At 41.7% G+C, this 23,859-nt stretch overlaps 1 protein-coding gene across 21 annotated transcripts in view; it reads right to left on the bottom strand.

Moving 5' to 3' along the window:
• The window catches only part of NFIA (nuclear factor I A), a 369,092-nt gene that overhangs the window by 248,906 nt on the left and 96,327 nt on the right, over positions 1 to 23,859 (bottom strand). The window contains exon 4 of one of the 21 annotated variants that reach the window (XM_036352919.1): positions 18,506 to 18,909. The exons of 19 other annotated variants lie outside the window; for them this stretch is intronic. In XM_036352919.1, coding sequence (XP_036208812.1) covers positions 18,764 to 18,909 — 146 coding nt within the window. In that variant the 3' untranslated portion in view covers positions 18,506 to 18,763. Of the gene's footprint in view, positions 1 to 18,505; positions 18,910 to 23,859 lie in introns of those variants that run through there. One more of the 21 variants, XR_004974449.1, reaches the window with a different exon arrangement.

The following is a 23,859-nucleotide window of genomic DNA, read 5'->3' as shown; positions in this document are numbered from 1 at the left end:
CAGAGCCTAGAATAGTGGATACTAAGTAAATACTTATTGAGTGAATGAGTGAGCAAACTCTGAGAGAAAAAAGCTCTACAAGTTTTCAGTATCATCAAGTATATGTCAAAGGAATGCTCCCACAAGAACAGAATCACAGGTTGTCGATGTCCTCAACTCAGCATCCCTAGTAGGTAAGAGCAGCAGCTGTTTGTTCGATTATATGAAGGTCAACACCCATTCTCCATATAGCTCCATTATGTTCAGTAACTGTGTCGACCCAAGCGGGCCATAAGGTGGACTAAGGCAGACACAGTACAGTCAAACATCCAAACTAGAAATCAAATAACAGTTTAGTGCACTTTTGCTTTTTTGTCTTACGGGAATAAAGATAGATGCAATTAAAAGGAAACTCACTTAACAAATCATTAAGGATTACATAGTAAAGGCATTTTTTTTTTAAGACAGGTCCTCCTGCTATGTCTTATATCAGGTACTACCTTTAGAGTCATTTACATGCATACTCTAAATTCAAATATGTGGATCAGACAAGTCTGCAGAAAGTTCTACAACCCAGGAAAACCTCCTAGAAACTACGTGTGAATTAGTTCAAGCCTGAGTAACTTCCAGTCCATCAGCTAGCCGGCTCCAGTTCACTAATCACAACCTAAGTTTAATTCTGATCCTTTGTGCCTATGCCTAAGTAGGTCAGAATCTTAAGACAATAAACTAACCAGAGAAGTTCTTCTTCACTTCAAAACAGTCACAGGAAAAGTGGAAGTCATTTTGATGAGGACAGTCCAGATGGAGAAAAGCCCATTCCAGTTGATTATTTCACAACTTGCTAAGTAGTTAGTAGCACCAAAAGGAAAAACAACAACATAAGAACTTATAGAGAGGGATTCACAGGAGCATCTATAATGTAACAACTTCTTCTTTGGTCAAAAATGAGTGTTTATAGACCACAACAGATATGCACACCTTAAAATCCACCCCAGAACCTGGGATCAAACTGTCAGTCCAGCTGAAGCCAGAGCAACTGGCCAGGATCCTGGACGTGTACAGATTCCCTTCAATGTATCTTATCATGTTATAGCCTGGTTCCTACTAAAGCAGATTTCTCTCCTCTTTTTAAAAAAACAACACCACTTTAATTCAGTCCAAATAACAGTTCTTGGGCATCCACTGTTACAAAGAACTGTCACAAGCACCAAGAAGACAGGGCCCAGTGTGGAAGACTAACTTTCATGCAACTAACTATAAACAGTACCTAGACTTAACATAAGCAACAAAAACCATGTGTGATGGGTAAAGGATTAGGAAAAACCTAGTCAAGGAAGGCTAGGTAGCTTGTGCCTTATCCCACAAAAGATGGAGGCAGCTTGAAGGATGAGCAGGGTTTCAACAGGCTAGGAAGAACTGACCACCCCAGACAGAAAAACAGGCATAGGAAAAGGGGAGGAGGACAAGTTATGTACAAACAATGCATCTGTTCTTTAAGTAAGGGAGGGTGGCAAGTAGCCCCATGAAACTGTGTGCTTTAAGCATGACATGTACACTTGAGCATTTGAAGTGTTAGCATTTACACTTTCTCCCCATCAATAATATTATGATACATTCAAAGTATTCCTGAACTCATTCTAGAATAAAATTTGCTGGCCTACAAGGTCTTTCCTGGTACTTTCCCCCTTCATTTAGACAGGACAGACTTTTACATGGGGCTCATGGAGAAAACCGAAACCATAGGAGCCAATGGAACTCAGAATAAAAAACACATTTTGAAATAAAATAAAGGTTAAGCTTTCATACCAACAGACCTTGCTAGATCAGCAAAAATGTAGGTGTTAACAGGAAATCATTATATTGTGTAATCCCCATTTCACCCTTCACAAAATTGCACTATAATTCAAAATAAGTGAAGCAACAATTGGATGGATGACCAGTTTTTGTTGTTTACATAGTTTAATGCACAAATGTGCAGTTTCCATGACTTTCCAAGTGACGTGATTTACATGAAGCTTTAACAATAAATAAATTTGAAGTGCTGTATATAGTTAGCATATGGTGAAAATTTCAAGCAAAACTCTTTCTTCCATTCCCTGGAAGACATTTAAGACATTCTCCCCTATTGAAATGTTTTTTGTCTTTAATTTACACCCTGCTAATTTTCCTCCTATGTAATAAATTTTTTGTTTTATAAATAAAATGTACGGGTGGAAAATAAAACAAAACAAAAAACATCTTCTTTACACATTAATGCCACAATAATCAGTAACAACTGCACACAGACTATATAAATATTTATAAATTTGCCATTTTAAAAGTTAGTCATAGATACCACAAATACTTATATTACTATGTAATGATTTGTGGCCTCTCCATAGACCTGTCATGTATCATCCTTCTATAACCACCTGGTATGTCAGAATACCTGGGAAGAAATTAACAGAATTATTTGCAATAAATCCCCTTCCCCATCCCCCCCAAAAAACCTTCTTAGAAACAAGCACAAATAAATCCTTAAACAGCAAAGTGTTCTGTTATCAATATTTTTAAACCCTTCCATACGAATCTCATATAAAAAAGATTTCCCAGAGAACATAGCTTGACCCAGGTTACGGCCATGACCTTATTGCACCCTCCTTCCCCCAGTTTCACCACATTGTTTTCCTTCCCTTTCACCTACTTGAATTTTATGTAGAAGAATCCAGATAAAGTTTATGACCACAGTTACATTATAGGGAGATAACACCTTAATTCCTTCTAACCAAAAATAGGAAATAAGTGATAAAAGCAACATCTCAATCTAAAGTCACCCTTGGCACCCATCCTTCTGGACTATCAGGATGATCAATGTGTTTGCCATGCTAAGTCAGATGTGATCCAACACGCGTCCAAGACAGCGTCAAGAGAGGACAGAGCTACTGCTCAATATTTACTGACAAACTAATGAATGCATTGGCACCTGACTTTTATTAAAGAAAAAAAAATATTATCTTGCCTGTGATCATTGGCTAAAATCATCATTAAAAAATACCAATATTTAGGTAATTGAATGAATGCTCCTAATCCAGAAATTGCCCCTGGAGCCACTTGACAGTTTTTGTTTTGAGCAACATTTCTATCCCAACCCGCTACAAATCTTTTACCTGAAATAAAATGCTCTTGTGAAAGGAGAGCACAACATGACTGCCTTCCCTTTGTTTAATGGCACAGGACCTCTCTCTCTCTCTCTCTCTCTCTCTCTCTCTCTCTCTCTCTCTCTCTTTCTCTCTCATAAATTCATTCTAATTAAATTATGCTTCTCAAGGTGCTCCCTCTCATGCAAGCCTTATTTAATTGTACCTAATATTTTCTCCACAATTGATGTTACATTAAAGAGGCTTTAACTACCTGCTATCCTCCTAATGGCCCTCATTCTTTTTATTTTCTTTACTTTTCTTTTTTTTTTTTTAGCTCAAAGGAGACAGGAATTTGACATAACAAACTCTGTTTTAAGAGTTTGTCTTGAGCTTTCATCAGTTCTTTATAATTTCCTTAATGATACATAATAAACACAAAGGCTCAAAAAAATATATCTCTTTGAACACCAAAGAGAGCATTACATTTTAAAGCTCAATGAAAGTAAGGAAATAGTTCAGTTAATGGGTCATTAGCCAGTTTTATCTCAAGACAGTGATGCTACAGGTGAGAGGATGTGCTGATTCAAATGAGTACAATGAATCTCACAAAATTATCAACAATCATTACATTTTCCATAGAGGTAGTAAAGGATATTGATTCTTTAAGCTACCAGGGTGCATTTTCATATAATTGGGTGTTGTTGTTTTTTTAAAAAGCCAAATCTAAGAAAATATGTGAAATCTCAATACATATCTTGGCCTGTGTTGCAGATTCTCATCAGAATTTTCTATTTTCAAATAAAATGTAGAGGGAGTAGTTGTTTTCTATTTCACACTTTTCTGTGTTTCAGCAACCCAGTGGAATACATGGGAGCTGTAGAAGAAATGAATTGTTTGTGGCTAAAAATATTATATATGATAGACTTTCATATCTTTGCTAACTAAGTATGTAAATAACTTATCTGGAACCATAGAGAAGCTACTTAAGTGTGAATAGCTGGCTTATACTACTGTTATTATCATCGTTAGAAATATTACTATTAGCATTAAATTATTAAAATTTCTGGGCTTTTTGTTTGTTTGTCTTTCCTTCATCCTTTCTGTCATTATTTGGGGATGAGTATACATTTAATTATGTGGTTGTGACAATTCATTGTGCTAAATGTGTAAATACACTAGAACACTTGTTGAAACATAAGTAAGTGGATATGTCTTGTCTACCCAACATGACTGATATCTTTTTAAGGGATGTGATAATATTTCTTTTTTAGTTTGGAGATTCCACACACCATTTCTTAGCAGAAGCTCCATCAACAATTGTGGATTGGCAGGTCAAATCAAAGGGTGAGATGCTTTAAAAAGATCAATGTTTTAATATTAGAATTTTCTGCAGAATGGATCAATTAATCTTCCTGAAAAATAACTTATTTTTCTGTGTAAAGTGTTAAATGTGATCATGAATTTTACCCAACATTTATTGAGTACCTCCAATGTTCCAGGGGCAACATCCTTAAAGTGTTTTACATGGATTAACTCATATTATTATCTCTCTTAAACAGATGAGGAAATTGAGGCACAGAGAGGTCCAGTGGCTTGCACAAGATTATAATGCCAATAAAAGGAAAAGCTGGGATTTGAACTAACAACTGGGTTCCAGAGTCCACACTACCAACTTGCTCCTTAGCAAGTCACCATACTCCTAGGTGGTGGGAAAGAAAACCACATGTACTACTGTTTCTGTAGATAAGTGACCAATGTGTAAATATGACATGAATCCTATGACACATATTTGCTCAGCCATGTAAGCCTGAGCAGTGACATATTGGACAATAATGTCTTCACAAAGCTCAATGTTGGAGTTCATCAGAGATTTCAAATAAACCAGAGGCATATTTCACCATGAGACAATATAATACCAATCTGGCTCTAGCTGAAAATACCCCAGGCTTGTCACCACTGCAAATGGCAACCAGGGGCAATATAAAATGAATTACATGATTCTAGCTCAACCTTTGAACATATCAACAAAACCTCCAAGACTATGCAAAACAAGTACACACTTAGAGCTATACCCTATACCTAGGAAGCTAGCATTAGAATGAACCAGAAAAATTAAAGAAAAAAAAACCTACTTGCATTTTCTTCCTAAAAAATCTGGGTTCAAATCTCATTTCCATTACACATGGGTTGTATTACCTTAGAAAAACTTCCTAAGTAAGCCATGTACACTCACCTCTGAAATGAGGATGCTAGTATATATTAGGGGTAATGTGAAAATTAAATGAGGTGACAAAGGTAAAGCCATTTCCATTTTCCTTAGCATTTTAAAAATATAAACAAATAGCAGCTATTAATAGATGACATCTGCAATCAGAGTATGTCTTTCCTACTTTGAACAGAAGGGCCTACTTCTATAGAATTTTGTTGTTATTGTTTTCCAGGAGGGCTTCATGGAATCCTTTTTTAAAATTTCAAATGTAAACATACAAAGAGCTATATATATATATATGCAAAAAGAAAGGACAGCACAAAAGAAATGCATGTACTTATCCACACCACTTCACACTGTCTAATCCTAAAGTATAAATATTTATAATAAACAAGTTTCAATTTAAAAAACTTTTATACTATGTTTAATGGACAGTAATATTCACTTTTCTTTTTTCACGTGTGAAAAGAGGTATAAATTGAAGAATAATCTGCACAAACCACTGGTAAAGCAGACCACAGTTCTGGTCTTTAGAATTCTAGTCAAGGGCAGCAGTCACATTTTCTCACACTCCTCCTTCTCCCTTAAAATAGGGACTATTCTTACTTCAAAATGGGAGGTGAGAGAATGACAGTGGTGGCTTTTTGGTGGGAAAGGCCGTTCTCCTACCCCTGCCTAAGAATGGCAAATATAATACCTCGGAGTGATGAAGGAGGAGGGGGCAAGCTGGGGTGGTGAGGTCTCTGCCTTTTAAGCAAGCCAGCCAGCAAACACAAATGCATGCAATTTGAAATTTTAATTAGGGTGCCATGTGCTGGTGACATATGGCAACACACTGACAGCTGGGCATCCAGGTTCAGGAACAGACCTGGGTTCTGAAGTCACAGTTGGCAGAAGCAAAGTTCTCTGCTTGTGCACTAGGTGCTAGCATGCCTGGGAAGTGCTGTGCCAACATCGTCCCACCATGCAGCACTGCCTTCCGGCCGCTTGTAGACGCTGCCTACCAGGGGACCACTACTGCAATTCAGAGAGTGAAAAGAAATAAAAAAGAGTAAGCTCCCCTTCCCACTACCATCCCATTCTCAGTTTCAAGCCAGAAAATATTCAAAACAGCATAAGCCACTGACTCTCTTGTGACTTCTCAGTTAGAGACTTTGGGACATTGGCACTAAACTGTCTTTGCAGGAGCAACTTCCCTGTGACTGTGATAGTATGCACATCAGAGCATGATGATCAAGAAGGTGTTACCTGCACCAAAGTCCATAACATCAAGCCCTTTCATAAAACCAAGTAGGATTTAAAAGTCACATCTACATAGATTAGAAAAGGAATCATGTTAGCAAAGTATCAAGATTGAATAAAAACATTTTAAGACAACTTGTTAAGCATTAAAGGTCAAACTGGCTAACTTTTTCTTCTACCAGAGTTTTTTCCATGATGAATTAAATGTTGGTCAGTTTGACCTTTGAAGCTTAACAAGTTGCCTGAAAATGCCTTAAAATGGGTTAATGAATTGCTTGTAGCTTCTTCATTCACTTTGCCTTGCCCCACTTTGCCTATTAATTCTCCTTAAAGTGAGAATAGTCTAAGTCTGCTGTTCCTACACAAATCTAGGGCCGCAGCAAACGAATAATGGGAACATTTCTTAGCTAAACCATGCAATATTAAGAGAACCATTCTTTAGGGCAAGTATGTGAAACTTGCTGCCCATGGGCTGCATGTAGCCCACAACGAATATTTATGCAGGCCAGCCAATATAACGGTATGTAAGAAACGTTTTAATAAAAATTTTGTAACGTAATTTTTACAATATCTTATTATACATAATTATTAAGACTGAACTACAACGTTCGCTAATGACTGATTACTATAATCGTGCTGCATTCATTTCCCTTACACACCTTACACACAGGCGCACCATTTCTCTCCACTAATGCTAGCAGCGAATATTTTAGCAGCCAACTGCCATGTCATTCTTGGACTGACTTGTTTGGTGTGCGCAACAGGAAATATTTCACTTTTGAAGAACAAGAAAAATAGGTTTATTTGTGTTACTCTTATTAATTTGTGCAGTTATTCAGTGTCTGGTAAGTTAATGTTCAAGAAAAAATATTAATATGTTCTATTGTTTTATGTTAACGATTACTCATTTATTTCAGCCCTCTGTATTCAACATGTCTATCGAAATAAACCTACGTTTCTATGAAAATTGAAGCTTTTGTTTTTGGGGGGCCCACATAAACTTAAACTTTGTTTATTTGGCCTGTGTTAGCCTTTGAGTTTGACATGCTTGCTTTAGATCCTTCTGAACTACAAGTATTTGACCGTAGGGAACTAGAGTAAGTAAATGTGCAATGCCAAACTGTGCCATCCACAACTCTGTGGGAAATCTGAGTTTCTAGCCAATAAGCAATGAAATTCTTCTGGGATATTATAAATACAGGGTCCAGATTCTTATCTCTTCCTTGAATTCCAAATCACCAAAATGAATTTAAGGTAGAAATATCATTGAAGTGGAAATTCAAAATTCATCAATTTGATTTAAAACCAGCAATTTACTGCTTCCCCTTATTCAATAAACACATTCATACTCACATACACACACACACACTCCTTTAAAGTTTTTAAACAGTGTGACATATAGAAAATATCATGTTATATTTTACTATTACTATTATTATTATGCAGAGAAATTGATTTACATCACATTTTATTCTACTTCAACTTAATTTTTGGAAAGCAACAAAACAAGCTGAAGATTAACATCAGCTATTTCAGGCTTCAGACAACAGTGCTGCAAGCTGGAAAATACAGATACTAGAATTTACACCCTCCAGTTGTAAGCCCATTAACTAGTTTGGACAGCACATATGCATTCCGTGTACAAGTACCCTTAAAAAAATAAAGCATGCTGATAAAACAAACAAACAAAGAGACTGCAGTCTCCTATATATTAGGATGAGCTCTTTGAAATAAAATACCACTGGTCAGTAAAATCACCTATAAAATTTGCTCTACTCTAAGAAATGCACTAAAATGTACCTTTAAGAACATGAAGAAAACCAAAGGCAAGAATATTCTCAATTCTAGATATTTTACAAATTTATCTTAAAGTAGCTTTTAACTGGTTCAAATAAAGAATCCTTTCACTTGAGTAAGGGCTCCACAGACATATCCTAGGAATTTACTAATACTGAGCACCACCGTGGGGACACAAATTTTTTGCCCTGCTAAAATTCCCTATGAAGTTTCTATAGGTTTCTTGTCCAAATCAAGTGTAGGTATTGATTCCCAACCCTAGATTTTCAATAGCACACTACATCTATAATTTGATCAAAGGATACCACTAAATTTCACTTAAAACCCACCTACAACACCAATACATAAATGAAAAACAAATACCCCCTGAAAGCAAACTTACTTTTAATTTTCTTTATAAAACTAAAAACTTATAAAAGTATGAAGTATAGAGTTTAAAATACACTTTCTAATAACAATAGCAGAACTGGAATCCACATATGGACAAATAAACCAAAATCTATCCAAAAAGATCAAGTCTCTGTTACAGAAATATTCAGTTACTCTATAAGAAACATCGGGCTCATTAAAAATTGTTAGACATAGGCCTAACTGATTTGGCTCAGTGGATAGAGCGTTGGCCTGTGGACTGAAGGGTCCCGGGTTCAATTCCGGTCAAGGGCACATGCCCGGTTTCGGGCTCGATCCCCAGTGGGGGTTGTTCAGTAGGCAGTTGATCAATGATTCTCTCTCATCATTGATGTGTCTATCTCTCTCTTCTCCCTTCCTCTCTGAAATTAATTAAAAAATATTTTTTTAAAAAACTGTTATAGTATTTTACTCTGCTGTATTTATCCATGAATTTTTTCTGACAACATAACTAGGTTAATAAAAACTAAAATTGAATTTCTACTCCCTGAAATAACATTATATAAAGTAGCAATGTGTAAAAGAGGTATTTCTTTGGGTTCTAGAAAACACAGTTAATTAAATGGAAATTTTCACTGAGTCTTTCAGAGGATGGCAAGTTACAGAACATTTACAGAGAGTAAGCGTCACCTTTGAATAGGCTAACGCTGTCAAAGGATAAAACAATTTGTAAATCTAACGCAAAGATGAAGTGTTTAAATACAGGTAATATGAATAGGGCAGTAAGTTGTATTTTAAAATTTCTTAACTTAGTGACACAATAGAACAAAAAATAAGAAAAAGGCAAATGCAGAGAACAGGGTATACAACAAAGGTCAGGAGAACGGTATTGTTTTTGGGAGTGAATTGCTGACTTGACCTTAAAATACAAAAGATTTCAGAAAATGTAGGTTTAGATGAAACACGGCCCCTTTGGTTGAATTTCACATACAAATTGCACGACTTGGTCATTTTCTTATGTGGCTAAGATAATATTAACTAACAAGGGAACGTATTAGTGACTGCAGAAGAACAGTTTTTGATAAAGGAATCTCAGTTGGACAATATTAACATTCCATAACATAGAATAGGGAAGAAAACTCTATATTGAAAACATTTGAAATGTCGAAAACATTTCAGTGTACATTCCTAGCTATTGTTATTTTAAATCTGGCAGCTACTGTCAGGGACACTTATGGGACAAGAAGTGGTGACGGAAAGAAGCAGTGATCTATGGCACTGACTTCTCAAGGGGCTACAGAAAAAAGAGGCAAGAGTTAAAAAAGAAATTTATAGGAACTGGGTGTGAGGTCCATGTTGAACATAGGTACCTTTAAAACCAAAAGGAGCTGTGTATGGTCCTGCATTTAAACCACACATAGACTCATGAAACAGTTTTGAAAGCCCTAGAAATTAAGAGCTATGTGCAACTTGTCCATAAGGGGCCTGGAATAGGGCATCTTTAATTAAAAAGAGAAGCAATCCACATGGTGCGGTGGAAAGGGCCCTGAACTCAGATCTGCTTTGCCAGCTCTGCCACTTACTCCCCACAGCAGGGGAACATGGTGCTTCCTCACCGACCACATGCTGGGGTGGAGCCCGGGCCACCACATTTCCCTCCAGCTGTGAACGCTTTCTATGACCTAATCTCTACCTTGACTACTTTACAGGGTGGGTTTCCATGAAAATGAAATAAGGTTAGCTTGTGTCAAAATTATTAAATGTTATTTTTTAAAATACAGGAACTCTTATTCTGACCTAAAGTTGATGTGAATAAAGGGGGGTGGAATGCCTCAACGGCAAAAGGGTGGAGAAAATTCAGAGATGATATGATGCTTATGCTACTGAAATCTTCAGAAAGTGAAGTGATTTTCTGTGCACTCAGAAAGAAATCTGACAGCAATCATGAGACATGGTGTCTTTCGGAGGACACATATTTCAAAATCCTGAAACATAACGAAAGGTACTATTGTCCACCAGTGACTCTGTGCCAAGTGTTGTGGTCAGCACTTGACATGACTGATTTCACCAATTCTCACATCACCCTTATGAGGTACATGTTATTACGTCATTTTACTAGATGGGAGGGAAATGACACTTAAAATGTTTAAGGCAAAGTCACTTAGCTAATATGGATTTGAACCCAGGTCCCTGGCTGACACTAAATTATCTTGTTAATCAAATTATCAGACTAATTAATTATCAAATCAAATCCATCTTGTTCATCGTAACTATCACATTATACTAATGCTGTTCCTTTCTGCACAAGCACTTCCCCAATTTTAATTGAATTCATCAGTCCAATCAGTTAATTGGGTCAAAAGTTAACTTTAGATGTATGTAGACAAAGCCCTGAATAAAAATGTAAGCATAAGAAGACATACTTTTAAGAATCTGTACCAGAATTATCAGCCCTATTAGAGTATGATGTTTGCCTTTTGGTATTTCCATGAAAGGCAATAAAAACATTAATGAGGAAATTTTCAAAGGGAAAAGTAGGCAGGTTATGAAATAAATGCATGAACCACTAGAATTTTGGGATGCAGCAGGTTTGCAGCTTGTCCAGAACAATACCATATCTGTGTATCATCTTTGATTATGGATTATAATCCTTCATCATCTTTTTTTTTTTTACCACATTAATAGAGAAGACATTTGTAGAACACTGAAAAGCTTCTACTGCGCATTTTGTCAATGGAGAATTATTAACTGACTATATATTAAGATCCACTTATCTTCGTTACACCTAACTCAGAAGCTACCTCTATCTTTCTTTGGATTGGGAGTGGAAGGGGTCATGTAGGAGACAGAACATCAGACAGAGTAAGATCCAGTTATCAGTTGATGTAACTTCAAGAGACTTCCATAACTGGACAACTTGAAAATGAAAAAGGCCCTTCTCGTAGCACTCAGTGATCAAAAGAGAAATACTGGAAGTCACAGAAAAGTTTCTTTTCTTATGCTTTGCTACTCAATTTCATACTCAACTATTCTGAACAGCAGATATTAACATTTTTGTAAGCACATGATGTAAATTGGTCCAAAACAAACACATAGTCACCTGCCAACTTTGGGAAGTTTTGAAGGCACATTCAGTGATAATATCCCTGTTTCTCCCCCATATCAGAGGATTCTGACAGTGCTTTCCAGTTTTGAACTCTATACTAGGCTAATCTAAAAAAATATTTAACGGAAGATTTTAAGAATCTTAGTATGAAAATGTTCAAGAAGGAAACAGAAATGCTCAAATTTTGAAATCCCAGGTGAGGGCTCAGTACACAGTCAAAGGCTAGGACGCATGATGAAAAGGTCCTAAGCTTCCTTGGAAAACCAAATGAGACACTGTCATGGATGATTTATGGAATTTCCTCTTTAGATCAGAAATACTTCCAAAACTACCTCCCACTTGGTGCTTTAGCACTTTGGTAAATGAAGTCAAAAGTGACAATGTACACAAATCCATCCTTATTTTGACATTTCAAACCTCAGTAAAGGCTCAGTTCCACATGGTGGCCTAAAATTAGACAAACTTCTGTAGACTCAAGAAAGAAAAGGAAGTTTTTTGTTGGGTTATTTTTAATAGGCTTCAAAGCTTGTCCAGTCCTCTTTTGTAAATTTTTAGACAGTTTAGGAAAGGAAACAGGTCCCTGCAGGGGACAAACTAAATTCCAAACACAGGTGCTCAGAAAGTGTTATCATTACCTAGCATCTAAAAGAAAATCAATGGCTGCCTAAACATTTACCAATAGTTGTGAACCAAGACAGATTTTAGTTTTGATTAGTGCAATCCCCTCTCCCCACCCCCCCACCCACCCGTTTTGTGTGATGGAAGAGAGGGAGGGAGGGAAGGGGAGAGGAAGTGGGAGAAACAGGAGGGGAGAGAAGGGTGAAAAATTGATTGATTGATTGATTGATTGAACAGTCATAACACTGAGAAGGGATCAGAATCCAGAAAGATGTACATCACAACACTCTCATGAAGTTTTGCAAAACAGAGCTACTGTCTACACACCAGAAGCTGATGGAATCAAAAACCTTCAGCACTATCTCCTGCCTAATTGAATTGGTGCATGTAATGGGAGGAAGCTGTTTCTCAGAACTGAAATAAGTGGTGCTGGGAAAAGGAGGTGGCCAACAGGGCAGACTGGAGACAAACAGAATTGGTAGAACAGGCACCCAGATTCTCTGGAAAGCAAATCCTATTTAGTCCTTATCCAACCAGGTCACGGTGAAGTCTGTATCATAGCAACTTGCAACTTTAAATACTACTATTCATTTGGTCATTAGTTTCTCTTGGTTTCTTTCACTTACCCGTATTTTTGATAGCCAAACCCTTAAATGAAAGCAAAGACTATGAGAATGTTGTAAAATTTCAATAATGCTCAAGGAGGTGGGGGGGACTGCCAATCTCCTAATGGTTTGGCCTAACATTCTTCCTGGAGTTACCCAGTAACAGATTAATGTAGCTAAGCATTGTAAGACTGAGCTGAAATACTAAGAAAACATGCCTGAAATTTAAAAGTAGGCCTAACTTTGCTAGTTGAAAAAAAAAAAAAAAAACACCAAAAAACCCCCCAAAAAACACTAAACCACTTCCAGCATTCTCACTGCCATGTTTCCTTATTTATTTATCTTTAATTTATCGTGGTGTCAAAACCCATGTCTGTGGTCTTGAAAAAATCTTGCACAAAGTTTGCTTTTTATAGTACCAGACCATTATAACTAAAAAACCTCAATTAAAAAACTTCCAGGAGAGTTTGGTGCTCAATACCAAAAATGATATAAAGCCTCAACTGGGAAGGCAAGAAAAGGAGTTACTCTTGCAAGAAATCCAAGTCTAAGACTTGCAACTAAAATCCTTGGTACTAGGGTGACCAATCTAGTTGACATTTTAAGTATATTATTCAACTCATATTCCTGGGTCCAGATTCCACACATATTCTGATTCCAAACTTTGTCTAAAGATCAGAAAGTGTTTTTATTGTTTGTTTCAGCGAATGCCCCAATTCAGACCCACTCAGTTATATCACAAGATGTGTAAATGCTAAAATCCTGAGACAGATTAGCTATCACACTACTCGTCTGATTACATGTCAATCATTGTTGTGATGTAACCATAAAAATGGGATAAGATATGTGTCTGTATCTGTTTTACTAGTATAAGCATAAGACTGGAGGCCATGAACTTAGAACCTGGCATCTCAGTTCTGGCAGCAGCCCTACTCAGGAAAACCACCATGTCTCCAATCCATGCCCAGCCCAATCCATGGCTAGCCCAATGCTGGTCACACAGAAAGAATATCTGGCAAACTCATGGTGCTGGGGTGAGAATTACTTAGTCCAAAGTACCATGAAGATGACACTGAGTGGAGACAGTGTCAAGGGGTGATTAAGATGGCCAGCTCTCTTTATATGAAAGAAGTCATGGGAGTCTTTTTTAATATAGGCAAATCGATTTTATATAACAAAACAGTAGTGAACTCACTGACTTAGGTGTATTCATTTGAAAACTGGGGAAGCAACCTATGACCCACCTTTGAACTGATTTTTAGAATCTCCTCTCTACCCCGTACTCTAGGCTCTGAAGTCAGGTGCCACTCAAGCAGGGAGGAGAAAACAGAAGAGGCCCCAGAGCCGTGGCCTGAAGACCAGGCCCAAACCCACACAACTCTTTTTCAGTACCTCTGGCCTGGTCTGCCTTGGCTTCCGAACCTGCCTCTCCTTGTTTTGTTCTGTTTTCGTTTTTGTGCCGACCAGGAATTGAACCAGTGAATCTGCCTCTTCTTGCCCACCCTTGACCTACTTTCTCCCGGTTCCAAAGGCCACCCACCTCCTTGTATACACCTTCTGACTCTCAGGCTCTGAGTTGATCACAGATAATCATCTGGCTCCTTACTAGACTGAGTGCCTGACCAGCCATGACCCCAATTTTTTAAAGGCACCAAATTGGCCATTTTTACATATATCATGCCATCTTCACAATGTGCCTGTTATGAGCCTAACATGTAGCTATTACAATCTTTACTTTATAGACTAGGAATGAGTTTCTACACCTAAGTTAAATAATTTGCCTCTGAATGGAATCAGACATGCAAATCAGACCAGCTCAGGCACCAAATACTAGAAATGACCTGGTAGCAACAGTTAATAGTAAAATAATGACTATAACTAGCTCTAACTATGAAAGAAGAAAATTTTCGGAAGCCATGACCAATTGATTAAGAACTTAGAAGAACAGATTTCTATCCATCATAAATGCCCTAAGAGCTTAATTATAAAATTCACCTAAATAACAACAGCAGCAGCACAGAGGTAAATAATTTCCTAAAATCAAACAGTTGCCAAGTGGTAGGCCAAGGATTTGAACCCACATTATCAAGTTATCCTGTTGTAAGACCCAAGAGCCAATGCACAATTCATATGGGAAAAACAAACTTTTCAAGTTAAAATTAAAAAAAGAAAAGAAACCTCTAATTTCTCATTCTTAGTTCCCAGTATATATCTTGCCTTGCAGTACGCTATACAATAGACACTTTTATTCAGCTCAGCAGGGCTATTTATATGTTGTAACTCACAGTGCTTTTGGGACGGTGTTCTTCCTTCTCTGAAATCTAAAGATGGTCACGTAAGAAAATTTCAGGGATAAGCTCACTCTGTTTCAGTTAAACAACTAGACACATCAGGGCCACCACCTCTGGGAACACAGAGCCCACCTCCACTGGGAAAACTAAGTGAGTGAAGCTGCTTCGTCTCTTCCTGGCAAAGGCTGCCTTGTGACCATGACAGAAAGAGAGGGCACAGACTCACAGAAACCCATCCTGGAGATAAGCAAAGCTGCAGAGGGGAGGCCAGGTTGCGGTGCCCAGTCTGTGCCAGGAAGGAACAGATCTTTCGGAGACTGTTCTCTGACACTGCTGAGGGAGTGGGTGGCAATATTGAGTCTAAACGGAGCACGTCTCCATACCGCCACGCAGCTCCTTACACTTCCCCAGGAAAACAAACTGCTTCACAGATGCATCAATTTCTGAGTTGAAATATAAAACGGGGAGAGTAATTTTTTAATTACGGAGGCAGCTATGGCAGTTGGAGCGGCAGCTGAGGGGCGATGCTAGCAACCTGGGTAGCATGTCACTGCAACCTTGCAACCACTGGGAACTGGCTGTCTTTGGAGGTGGGTACCCCCAGGATGGAGGCCACCTTGAGGAGAGGGGCTCAGGTGGGCCACAAGGGATCACGGATTTCGTTTCAGTTTGGCTAAATAATAATAGTTATGGTGAACATTTGTTAAATGCTTACCATATGCCAAACGTATGCTAATCACTTTACCTGAATTATCTCATTTAATTCTCATAATCACCCTATAAGGTAGGTGGATACTATTACAGCTGACATTTTACCAATAAGGTAACAAGGGCTAATAGGGTGAAATGGCTCTTTCAGGGCTCCCATGTATTACGAAAGCAAAAGTGAAGTAGCTCTGGAATGCCAAAGTGACAGTGTAGGGGTAGCACTCCTGTTCAAACAGCAACACTGTGTGAGATGCCAGGATTGACAGTTAGTAGTTCTGTGACCTTGGGCATGCCACTAACCTCTCTTTGGCTCAGTTCACTTCTCTGGAAAATGAGGGTGATGATAATAGTACTGCTGCACTGAGTTGCTGAGAGGATTAAATGAGATAATATATATAAAAACTCAAGAGTCCTGTGTATTAGTAAAAGAACTACATAAGTATTAGCTGCTGCTACTTTATTATTATCTCTAAGGAACATATTTTACCTAAAAGGCAACTTAATCTGGCTCAAATGCTACTTTCCCTAAGGCACCTTTGCTGTCTGCTGAGAGGTAGTTGCTCCCTTTCTGTGTTCTCCAATGCTCCGCTTACATACTGTTAGAGCTCTTGGCAGACTGAATTGTAGGTAATTCACTTACAATAGGTAATTTACATCTATGTCTCTTCCACTGACTGGACTGTTTAATGGAGACGACTGTTTCTTACCACAGCTCTACTCCCACTGCCATCGCTGAGCTACCACTGTTACTAATTAGCAGAAGCAACAGTAACAATAGTATAGTTAACATCTTTGTGATAAGAGTTTTACATATGATATTACATTTAATGTTTACAATAATTTACAATGTAGGAACTATTCTGAATCCTACTTTACAGATGAGGAAACGGAGGTGTAGAGTGGCTAAGTCACCTGCTTCAGTTCACACAGCTAGTCAATGGTGGAGCCAAGATACAAATACAGGCAGACTAAAGGTCTATAGCTTTGTCCTCCCCGAAACAATGTGCTGTACCGACTGTCAACGGAAAACCAAAGGCATTAGTCTAACAAGGCATTTTATAATAAACTAGAGGCCCAGTGCATGAAATTCATGCACTTGGGGGGGGGGGAGGAAGTCCCTCAGCCTGGCCTGCCCCTTCTCATAGTCCAGGAGCCCTCAGGGGATGTCCTACTGATGGCTTAGGCCTGCAGTCCGGCCTCCCTCTGTGGGAGGCGAACGGCCGATCAGGGGAAGGCGATGCCCCCATCACGCCTCAGCTGCTGCCACTGCCGGCCATGAGGCTGCCTGAGCCTTGGCCATCGCACCCACTGCGGCTTGGCCCTCATTGCCTGAGCCACAGGCCCCATCGGTGGCTTGCCAGAGCCCCAGGCCGGCCCTGGGCAAGCGGCAGCGGCCATCGGGAGCACTCACAGCCACTGCCATGTGGGGAGTACAGGCCACCCTCCGCTGGGCCCCGCCTCCCCACCCCCATCACCGACGCTGCAAGTCCCTGCCCACACCTGCTGCGCATACAGCCTGATATGTCGTTACGTAACGGCGTCCCAACCAATTTGCAAATTACCCTATTATTAGGTAGAAGTTTTCTGAGTATACATAATAAAACAGAGGATTCTTCAGTAAAATTTAAGGAAAATGAAACATTTCATTCTCAATTAGCTTAGTACAGTACAAAAAGTATAAAACAGAGTCCCACAATTCCTGTCATTGTGGGACTGAAAACAGGTATAAAATGAGTAATGAAATAAATTAAGACCATTTCAGATTGGTAAAAGTACTATCCTATCTAATAGCAAACAGGGTAATTGACCGTACCTTCGCTATGCCTCCCATTGGCTAATCAGTGTGATATGCAAATTAACCACCAACAAAGATGGCATCTAATTTGCATACTGCAGGCAGGGAGGGCCAGCGCGAGCTGCCATCCGGCCCCATGTGCTGCCTAAGCCCCACCCTCAGCCGGACCCCCGTGTGGGACTCTGGGCTGCGGGGCTTGGAGGCGAGATTGGACTGAGGAAGCCCTATTCTTGCAGGAATATTCCTGCAATGGACTTCTAGTGTGAGTACAAATACGAAGGCCAATTTTAGATAGGACGCTCCTCTACAGAGATATCATTTGAACTGGAAGCTGAAGGGTGAGGATTTGGGCAGCTTATTAGGAAGGGCAGCCACGGGAAGGGCAGGGGAAAATGCAGTCTAAGCAGTCAACAAGTAGCAAAAGAGTTGGCAGGTTCCAAAAATCAAAGGAGCCAGTAAGGCATCCAGGGAGTCAGTGGTATGAAGTGAGCTTGGAGAGCGAGAGAGACTGTGCAGTATCTGTAAGCCATGGCAACAAGTGTGGATTTTATTCTAAATCCATGGGGTTTTAAGCAGAAGAGTGTTAAAATTAACTCTTTAAACAGCAGTCCGCCTAGAAGGCACAGGAATAAAAGAAGGGGAAACACTCAGAACTATGAAGGAGTTGGAGTAAGGATGATGGCGGCTTGAACTAGAGATATTACCTTTTTTCCCTTTTGATGGACAAATTTCCACACAAACACTGGAGATGTGCCCTATATTCATTCTATTTGTTCATTCAAATTCAACTTGGAGTGTCTTTAGAGCCCAAAGGGAACTTATCTTCTTTAATGCTCCACTGCACATATGTGGAAACTGAGGCACAGAGAGCTTATCTGACTTGCTGATGTCACACAAGTAACTTAGAGCAGACTCCAAAGTCAGATGTCAGGGCAAAGGCAAACTACAGCACGCACACTTTCCTGTTCCTCATAAGCTGCCAGAATTCCGTATTGTAAAGAAAAGCCTTCTTGAAGTATTTGAATCTCACGTTAATTCTCGTGTCAACATTAAGCAGCCCAGCACCCAGCTCACAGACGCAGACGGAGCCTACAGGGTTAAATAAAATGGAAATAAAGTCCAGTCAGAGAACAGTGGGGTATGCCTGGGAAAACTCATAAAAGTAATTTTAAACTCCTCTGTGTTCTTTCCGTTGCTTCCTTCGGGTGTATGTGCAAATTATATCTTACTCTCTCGGTTGCATTTTGCCTTTTCCTCCCTTTTCCCAAAGAAAACTCCCCAAAGAGACAATGCTTTTTTTTAAAAAAATAAAAATAAAAAAATGGGGGGGCGGCGGTGAAAAGGGGGGGAGGGAGCCAGGATGAAGTTCCTCTGAGCTCCTCCTCCCTCTGAGCACGGCTCCTATCACACAATAATGTGTTATTTTGTTGAATTTTGGCATCCATCTAGCTTGTTTGGTCAGAAGCCAAAAAATTAGAGTGTGTCGGTCCACCAGTTTCTCAGCAGAGAAGCTCCCTTCTCACCCAGCGAACCCGGCGCCCCTGGCCCGCGGCCAGGAAGGGAAATCCATTTTACATGAAGGAGGCGCGCAGCCCGCGCTGGAGCCGCGCTACCTACTAAAATAGCTCCGTGGCCCGGCGCCAGGCGGCCAGGCCCGTCCTGCAGGAGCACTTGGCGTGCGACGCAAGGTGAAGGGCTCTGGGAAGGTGGCCGCTTCTGAGGAACAAGGCAAGGGCTGTGCGTGCCCTCGTGGCGTGTCACGTGGCCGGCCCGGCCCGCGCTGATTGGCTGCGGCCGAGTAAATACAGCCGCCATGTAAGGAGCTGGACGTCGTCGCCCTTCGCTGGCTCCTTAAAATGGCGGCCCGGGCCCGCACGGGGAGAAGCCGGCGGAGGCCCTCTCTCAGGGTCCCCACCCCCGCCCTGAAGGTTTTTGTTTTTGTTTTTTTCAATAAAACCTTACGGATCTGAGTAGAAACAGATTTCTCCCAACGTGCTTCTCGGGCTCAATTTCACAGTTCGGCATACACTCGGGCTCTGTCAAAAGCTTGACACTGTTCCAGGGGAAATATTAACTGTAAACTTTCCGAGAGGAATTCAAGGAGCAGGCAGCAGCGTCGGGACGCCCTCCCTCCGGGAAGGCACATCCCCAGTGTGGGCCTGCGCACGTTCTGGAAAAGCAGCGCAGCAGCCCCAGCTCCAGGGACCTCCTGGAGGGTCCCACTTCACAGTCACACAGGGGAAAGGGGAACAAAAAGAAAAGAGAACAAAAAGGACACATCCTCTTCGGCTACAAGGCACGGAGGTCTCTCCCTCGCAGGCCTGACCAGTGGAACACTGCACACTCTGATGTATAAATATTTGCCTCTGGCTAAAGTTCAAGCGGCCCTGCCTGGCTGCCAGACACAACAGAAAGCCATCATCCCAGGGAAAGTGTTTACTGCAGCGGTGGCCAAGGGCGGCTGCCAGCAAGAGGGTGCCTCTGATTGGCCGGCCGGCCCGCCTGTCACCCTAAAGCACCTGGCCACTGGCCACCGGCCCCTGGGCTGCTCCCACCTCTCAGGGATGGCTACCTCTTCCATGCACAGCCCGGCGCAGCTACTACAAGACCGACAGACGTGCGGATGGTTTTACCTGTGATCCTCAGGGCAGGGGGCCTGACGGAGCCAAGCCAGCTGGGTATCTGCAATGTGTCTTCTCCTTGAGACTACCTAGGAAGGGCCTGTGACCATTTCACACACACCAACACCACCGGCACTTCTCAAATCGGGTGTTCCCTGCACACCTCCAATGCTCATCCCTATGTATTCCACAATTAAATTCCTCCGTCGTCATCACTTGATGATTTTAAGCAACTTTGAAATTCCTGGGAGATAATAAGTTAGGAGAGACCTCTGCTCCATAGCTGAAATTGGCTATCTACACTAATAACAAAGATGCTATTTGACCGTACCTTCGCTACGCCCAGCAGCCAATCAGAAGAGTATGCAAATTAACCCAACAAAGATGGCTGTTAAATTTGCATACTGCAGGCAGGGCAGGACAGCGCCATCTGTCGCCTGCCCCGCCGCCATCTGGGGCAGCGGGGTGGGACAGCAGCGATCCGCCGCCCGCCCGGCCGCCCTCCGGCCCTCCCGTATGTGACCTGGGGCAGCCGGGCGGGACAGCAGTGGAGACAGGAGGAAGCCAGGCACTGGAGACAGGAGGGAGCCAGGCAGCAGTGACAGGAGGAATCGAGGCTTCGCTCCGGCTTCAGGAAACACTATTCTTGCAGGAACAGGCCTGAGGAAGCCCTATTCTTACAGGAATCTTCCTGCAATGGGCCTCTAGTCCTGTATAATAAAAGCCTAATATGCAAATAGTTCAACTGGGAGTTCTACCAGGAGTTCGATTGCTCGCTATGATGTGCGCTGACAATCAGGGGGCAGCACAGAACATGGCGGCGGCAGTGGCGCTGGCAGTGCATGGCAGTGGAGGCGCTGGTGGCCCCAGTGGGCCCCGACAAGAGCGGGACCGCAGTGGGATGTTGGAGCAGGTGAGCAGGTTGTACCAGGCCTGTACCAGGCCAAGGCGGGTGCAAGCGAGGGCCCAATCACCCTGACCAATCACCCCACAGACAGTGACCAGCGGCTGGCAGGCCCTGATTGCCCAATCGGGGCCGGGCCGCGGGCTGGGATGGGGGCCTGGGGATGGGTGGCAGTGACCAACCTCCCATGGCGCCCGGGCAAGGGGCTGTGACTGCTCTCTGGCTACCTGGGGGCAGGGGTGACAGGATCGAAGGTGCGGTGAGAATGCAGGGTGTCTGCCGAGCTCGCTCTCACTCCCCATGCTACCTTCCCCAAGGCTCACGCTGGGGAAACCCCGGCACTCAGGTGCCAGGCGCTGGCGAGGAGCCCGCCCCACATCCACAGGCCTCTTCAGGTGAGCCGGGCCGCAGCTGCCAGGACCACAGGGGCCAGTTGGGCTCCCCGTGGGTTCACGCAAAAGCTGGTCTGCAAGGCTGGCCAGGAGAGAGCGCGCTGCCCACCTGGCTACTGTGTGGCACCGCTGGGCAGCCCAGAGGCCCATGCTGCGCTCTGGCCTGCAGTGTCTGGCCGTGCTCAGCGCATCTCCGCATGGGGACTCAGGTGCCATGACTCAGGCAAAGGGGGGCGTGTGGGGTCTAGGGGCCCAGGTGCTGCCCAGGGCCTAGAGGTCATCTGCAGCCTGCCCTTCCACGCCAGACACTTGCACTTCGATCGCTGGCGAGGCAAAGAGACCATACCCGTGCATGAATTTCATGCACCGGGCCTCTAGTCTATATAAAAGGCTAATATGCCTAGTGTCCGACCATCCAACCGGTCACTATGATGTGCACTGACCACCAGGAGGCAGACGCTCAACACAGGAGCTGCTGTGATGCACACTGGCCATTTACAGAGAAACGGCACCATGGACCTGGCACCCACAAAGCAACACTCAGCTTCCTCCAAGTGGGACACAGGCCCCGCCACCACCCCGGATTGACAGCCCACCAAATCACAGTTGACACTGTTGAGACCCCATGGCGCAATATGCGGCCCACAGCTCAGCCCAGCCCGGAAACTGTGGCTGTGGGGGCCGGGTAATGACGTCACGTAGCAACACCCGGCTTCCTCTCCCTAGCAACTATCCTCCTTGGAGTTTCTTCAGCCCAGGAACACGACTTGCTTTATAGCCAGTTGGAAACACTTTACACTGTAACTGAGTATCTGTGAAGCATTTTCCCGTGCCTCATCTCATTTGATCCTCACAGAAGTCCTGGAGTAGGTAGATAGGAGATTCAGTGGAATCCTATTTTCTTTTCATTAGCTGGAAAACGGAGATTTAGAAAGCTTAGAAACTTGACCCGACTGAAAAGAAGAAATGGTGGACCTTGAAAATGACTTCAGGTTTTCTCACTGCGCATAATATAGTCCAACACTGCTGCAGTTAAATATTTTACCCTTTGTACTCCCTGAGTGATCTACAATAATAATCTGCCTTGTGTTGATATTTACTGCTGTGTTACTGACAATTACCTGAAAGAGATGTTGGGGTGCTTCAATGGGCTGGAAAATGTTTAGCTACATCAGAAAGCAGGTCTAATTAAGCAAGTTTATTCTCTCTATATAAAAGGCTAAGCTGACTTGCACACGTGTGATGCATATAAAGCTCTCACTGGCGCCAATCGCACTCATGTGTTTCAATCTGTCATTGTCAATCGTGACTTTGGTTGACACTTCTATTATAGAGAAAGGGTGAATAGTGATATTAAAATATTTCTTCTAATTAATTTCCTTTCAATGTGCACAAATCCATGCACCAGGCCACTAGTTTTTTTTGTTTGTTTGTTTTTTAAAAATATATTTTATTGATTTTTTACAGAAAGGAAGGGAGAGAGATAGAGAGTTAGAAACATTGATGAGAGAGAAACATCGATCAGCTGCCTCTTGCACATCCCCTATCGGGGATGTGCCCGCAACCCAGGTACATGCCCTTGACCGGAATCGAATCTGGGACCTTTCAGTCCGCAGACCGACGCTCTATCCACTGAGCCAAACTGGTTTTGGCAAGGCCACTAGTTTTAAATAAAGCAAACGGTCCTTCCAATGCTCTCTCCAAAAACCAAAATATACATTGTACTGTTTCACAGGCGCTACAGTTCCAAAGCAGGTAGAAATAAGAGAAGCTTCCCAGGAAAAGATTAAGATCTCTAATTGAGATCTAGGAATTGAATGAGAAAATGATCTTAAAGTCTTTTCAGAAAAGTTATGAAGTCGTAGTTTATGCTAAGCATGTAGCTAGCAGGGCCAAGTTTTTCCATGGTATTCAGTATTCGGGGAAGTTTGAATACAATCAAGACAAGTCATAATATTTTAAAATCATTGTCACCCATATAACATTTCTATCTTCATAAACATTAATGCATGAATCAAACTTGTCCTTAAGATTGCAAAGGAAATGTTCCTATTTAGTTGAACTGAAAGTTATACAGAACATGGGACAGGAAAATCAAGAAATATAAAGCTAAGAACTTCTT

The sequence above is a fragment of the Myotis myotis genome, unplaced genomic scaffold (assembly GCF_014108235.1).
Source record: "Myotis myotis isolate mMyoMyo1 unplaced genomic scaffold, mMyoMyo1.p scaffold_m19_p_2, whole genome shotgun sequence".
Classification (NCBI taxonomy): domain Eukaryota; kingdom Metazoa; phylum Chordata; class Mammalia; order Chiroptera; family Vespertilionidae; genus Myotis; species Myotis myotis.
This window is presented reverse-complemented; position numbering and strand designations above follow the sequence as displayed.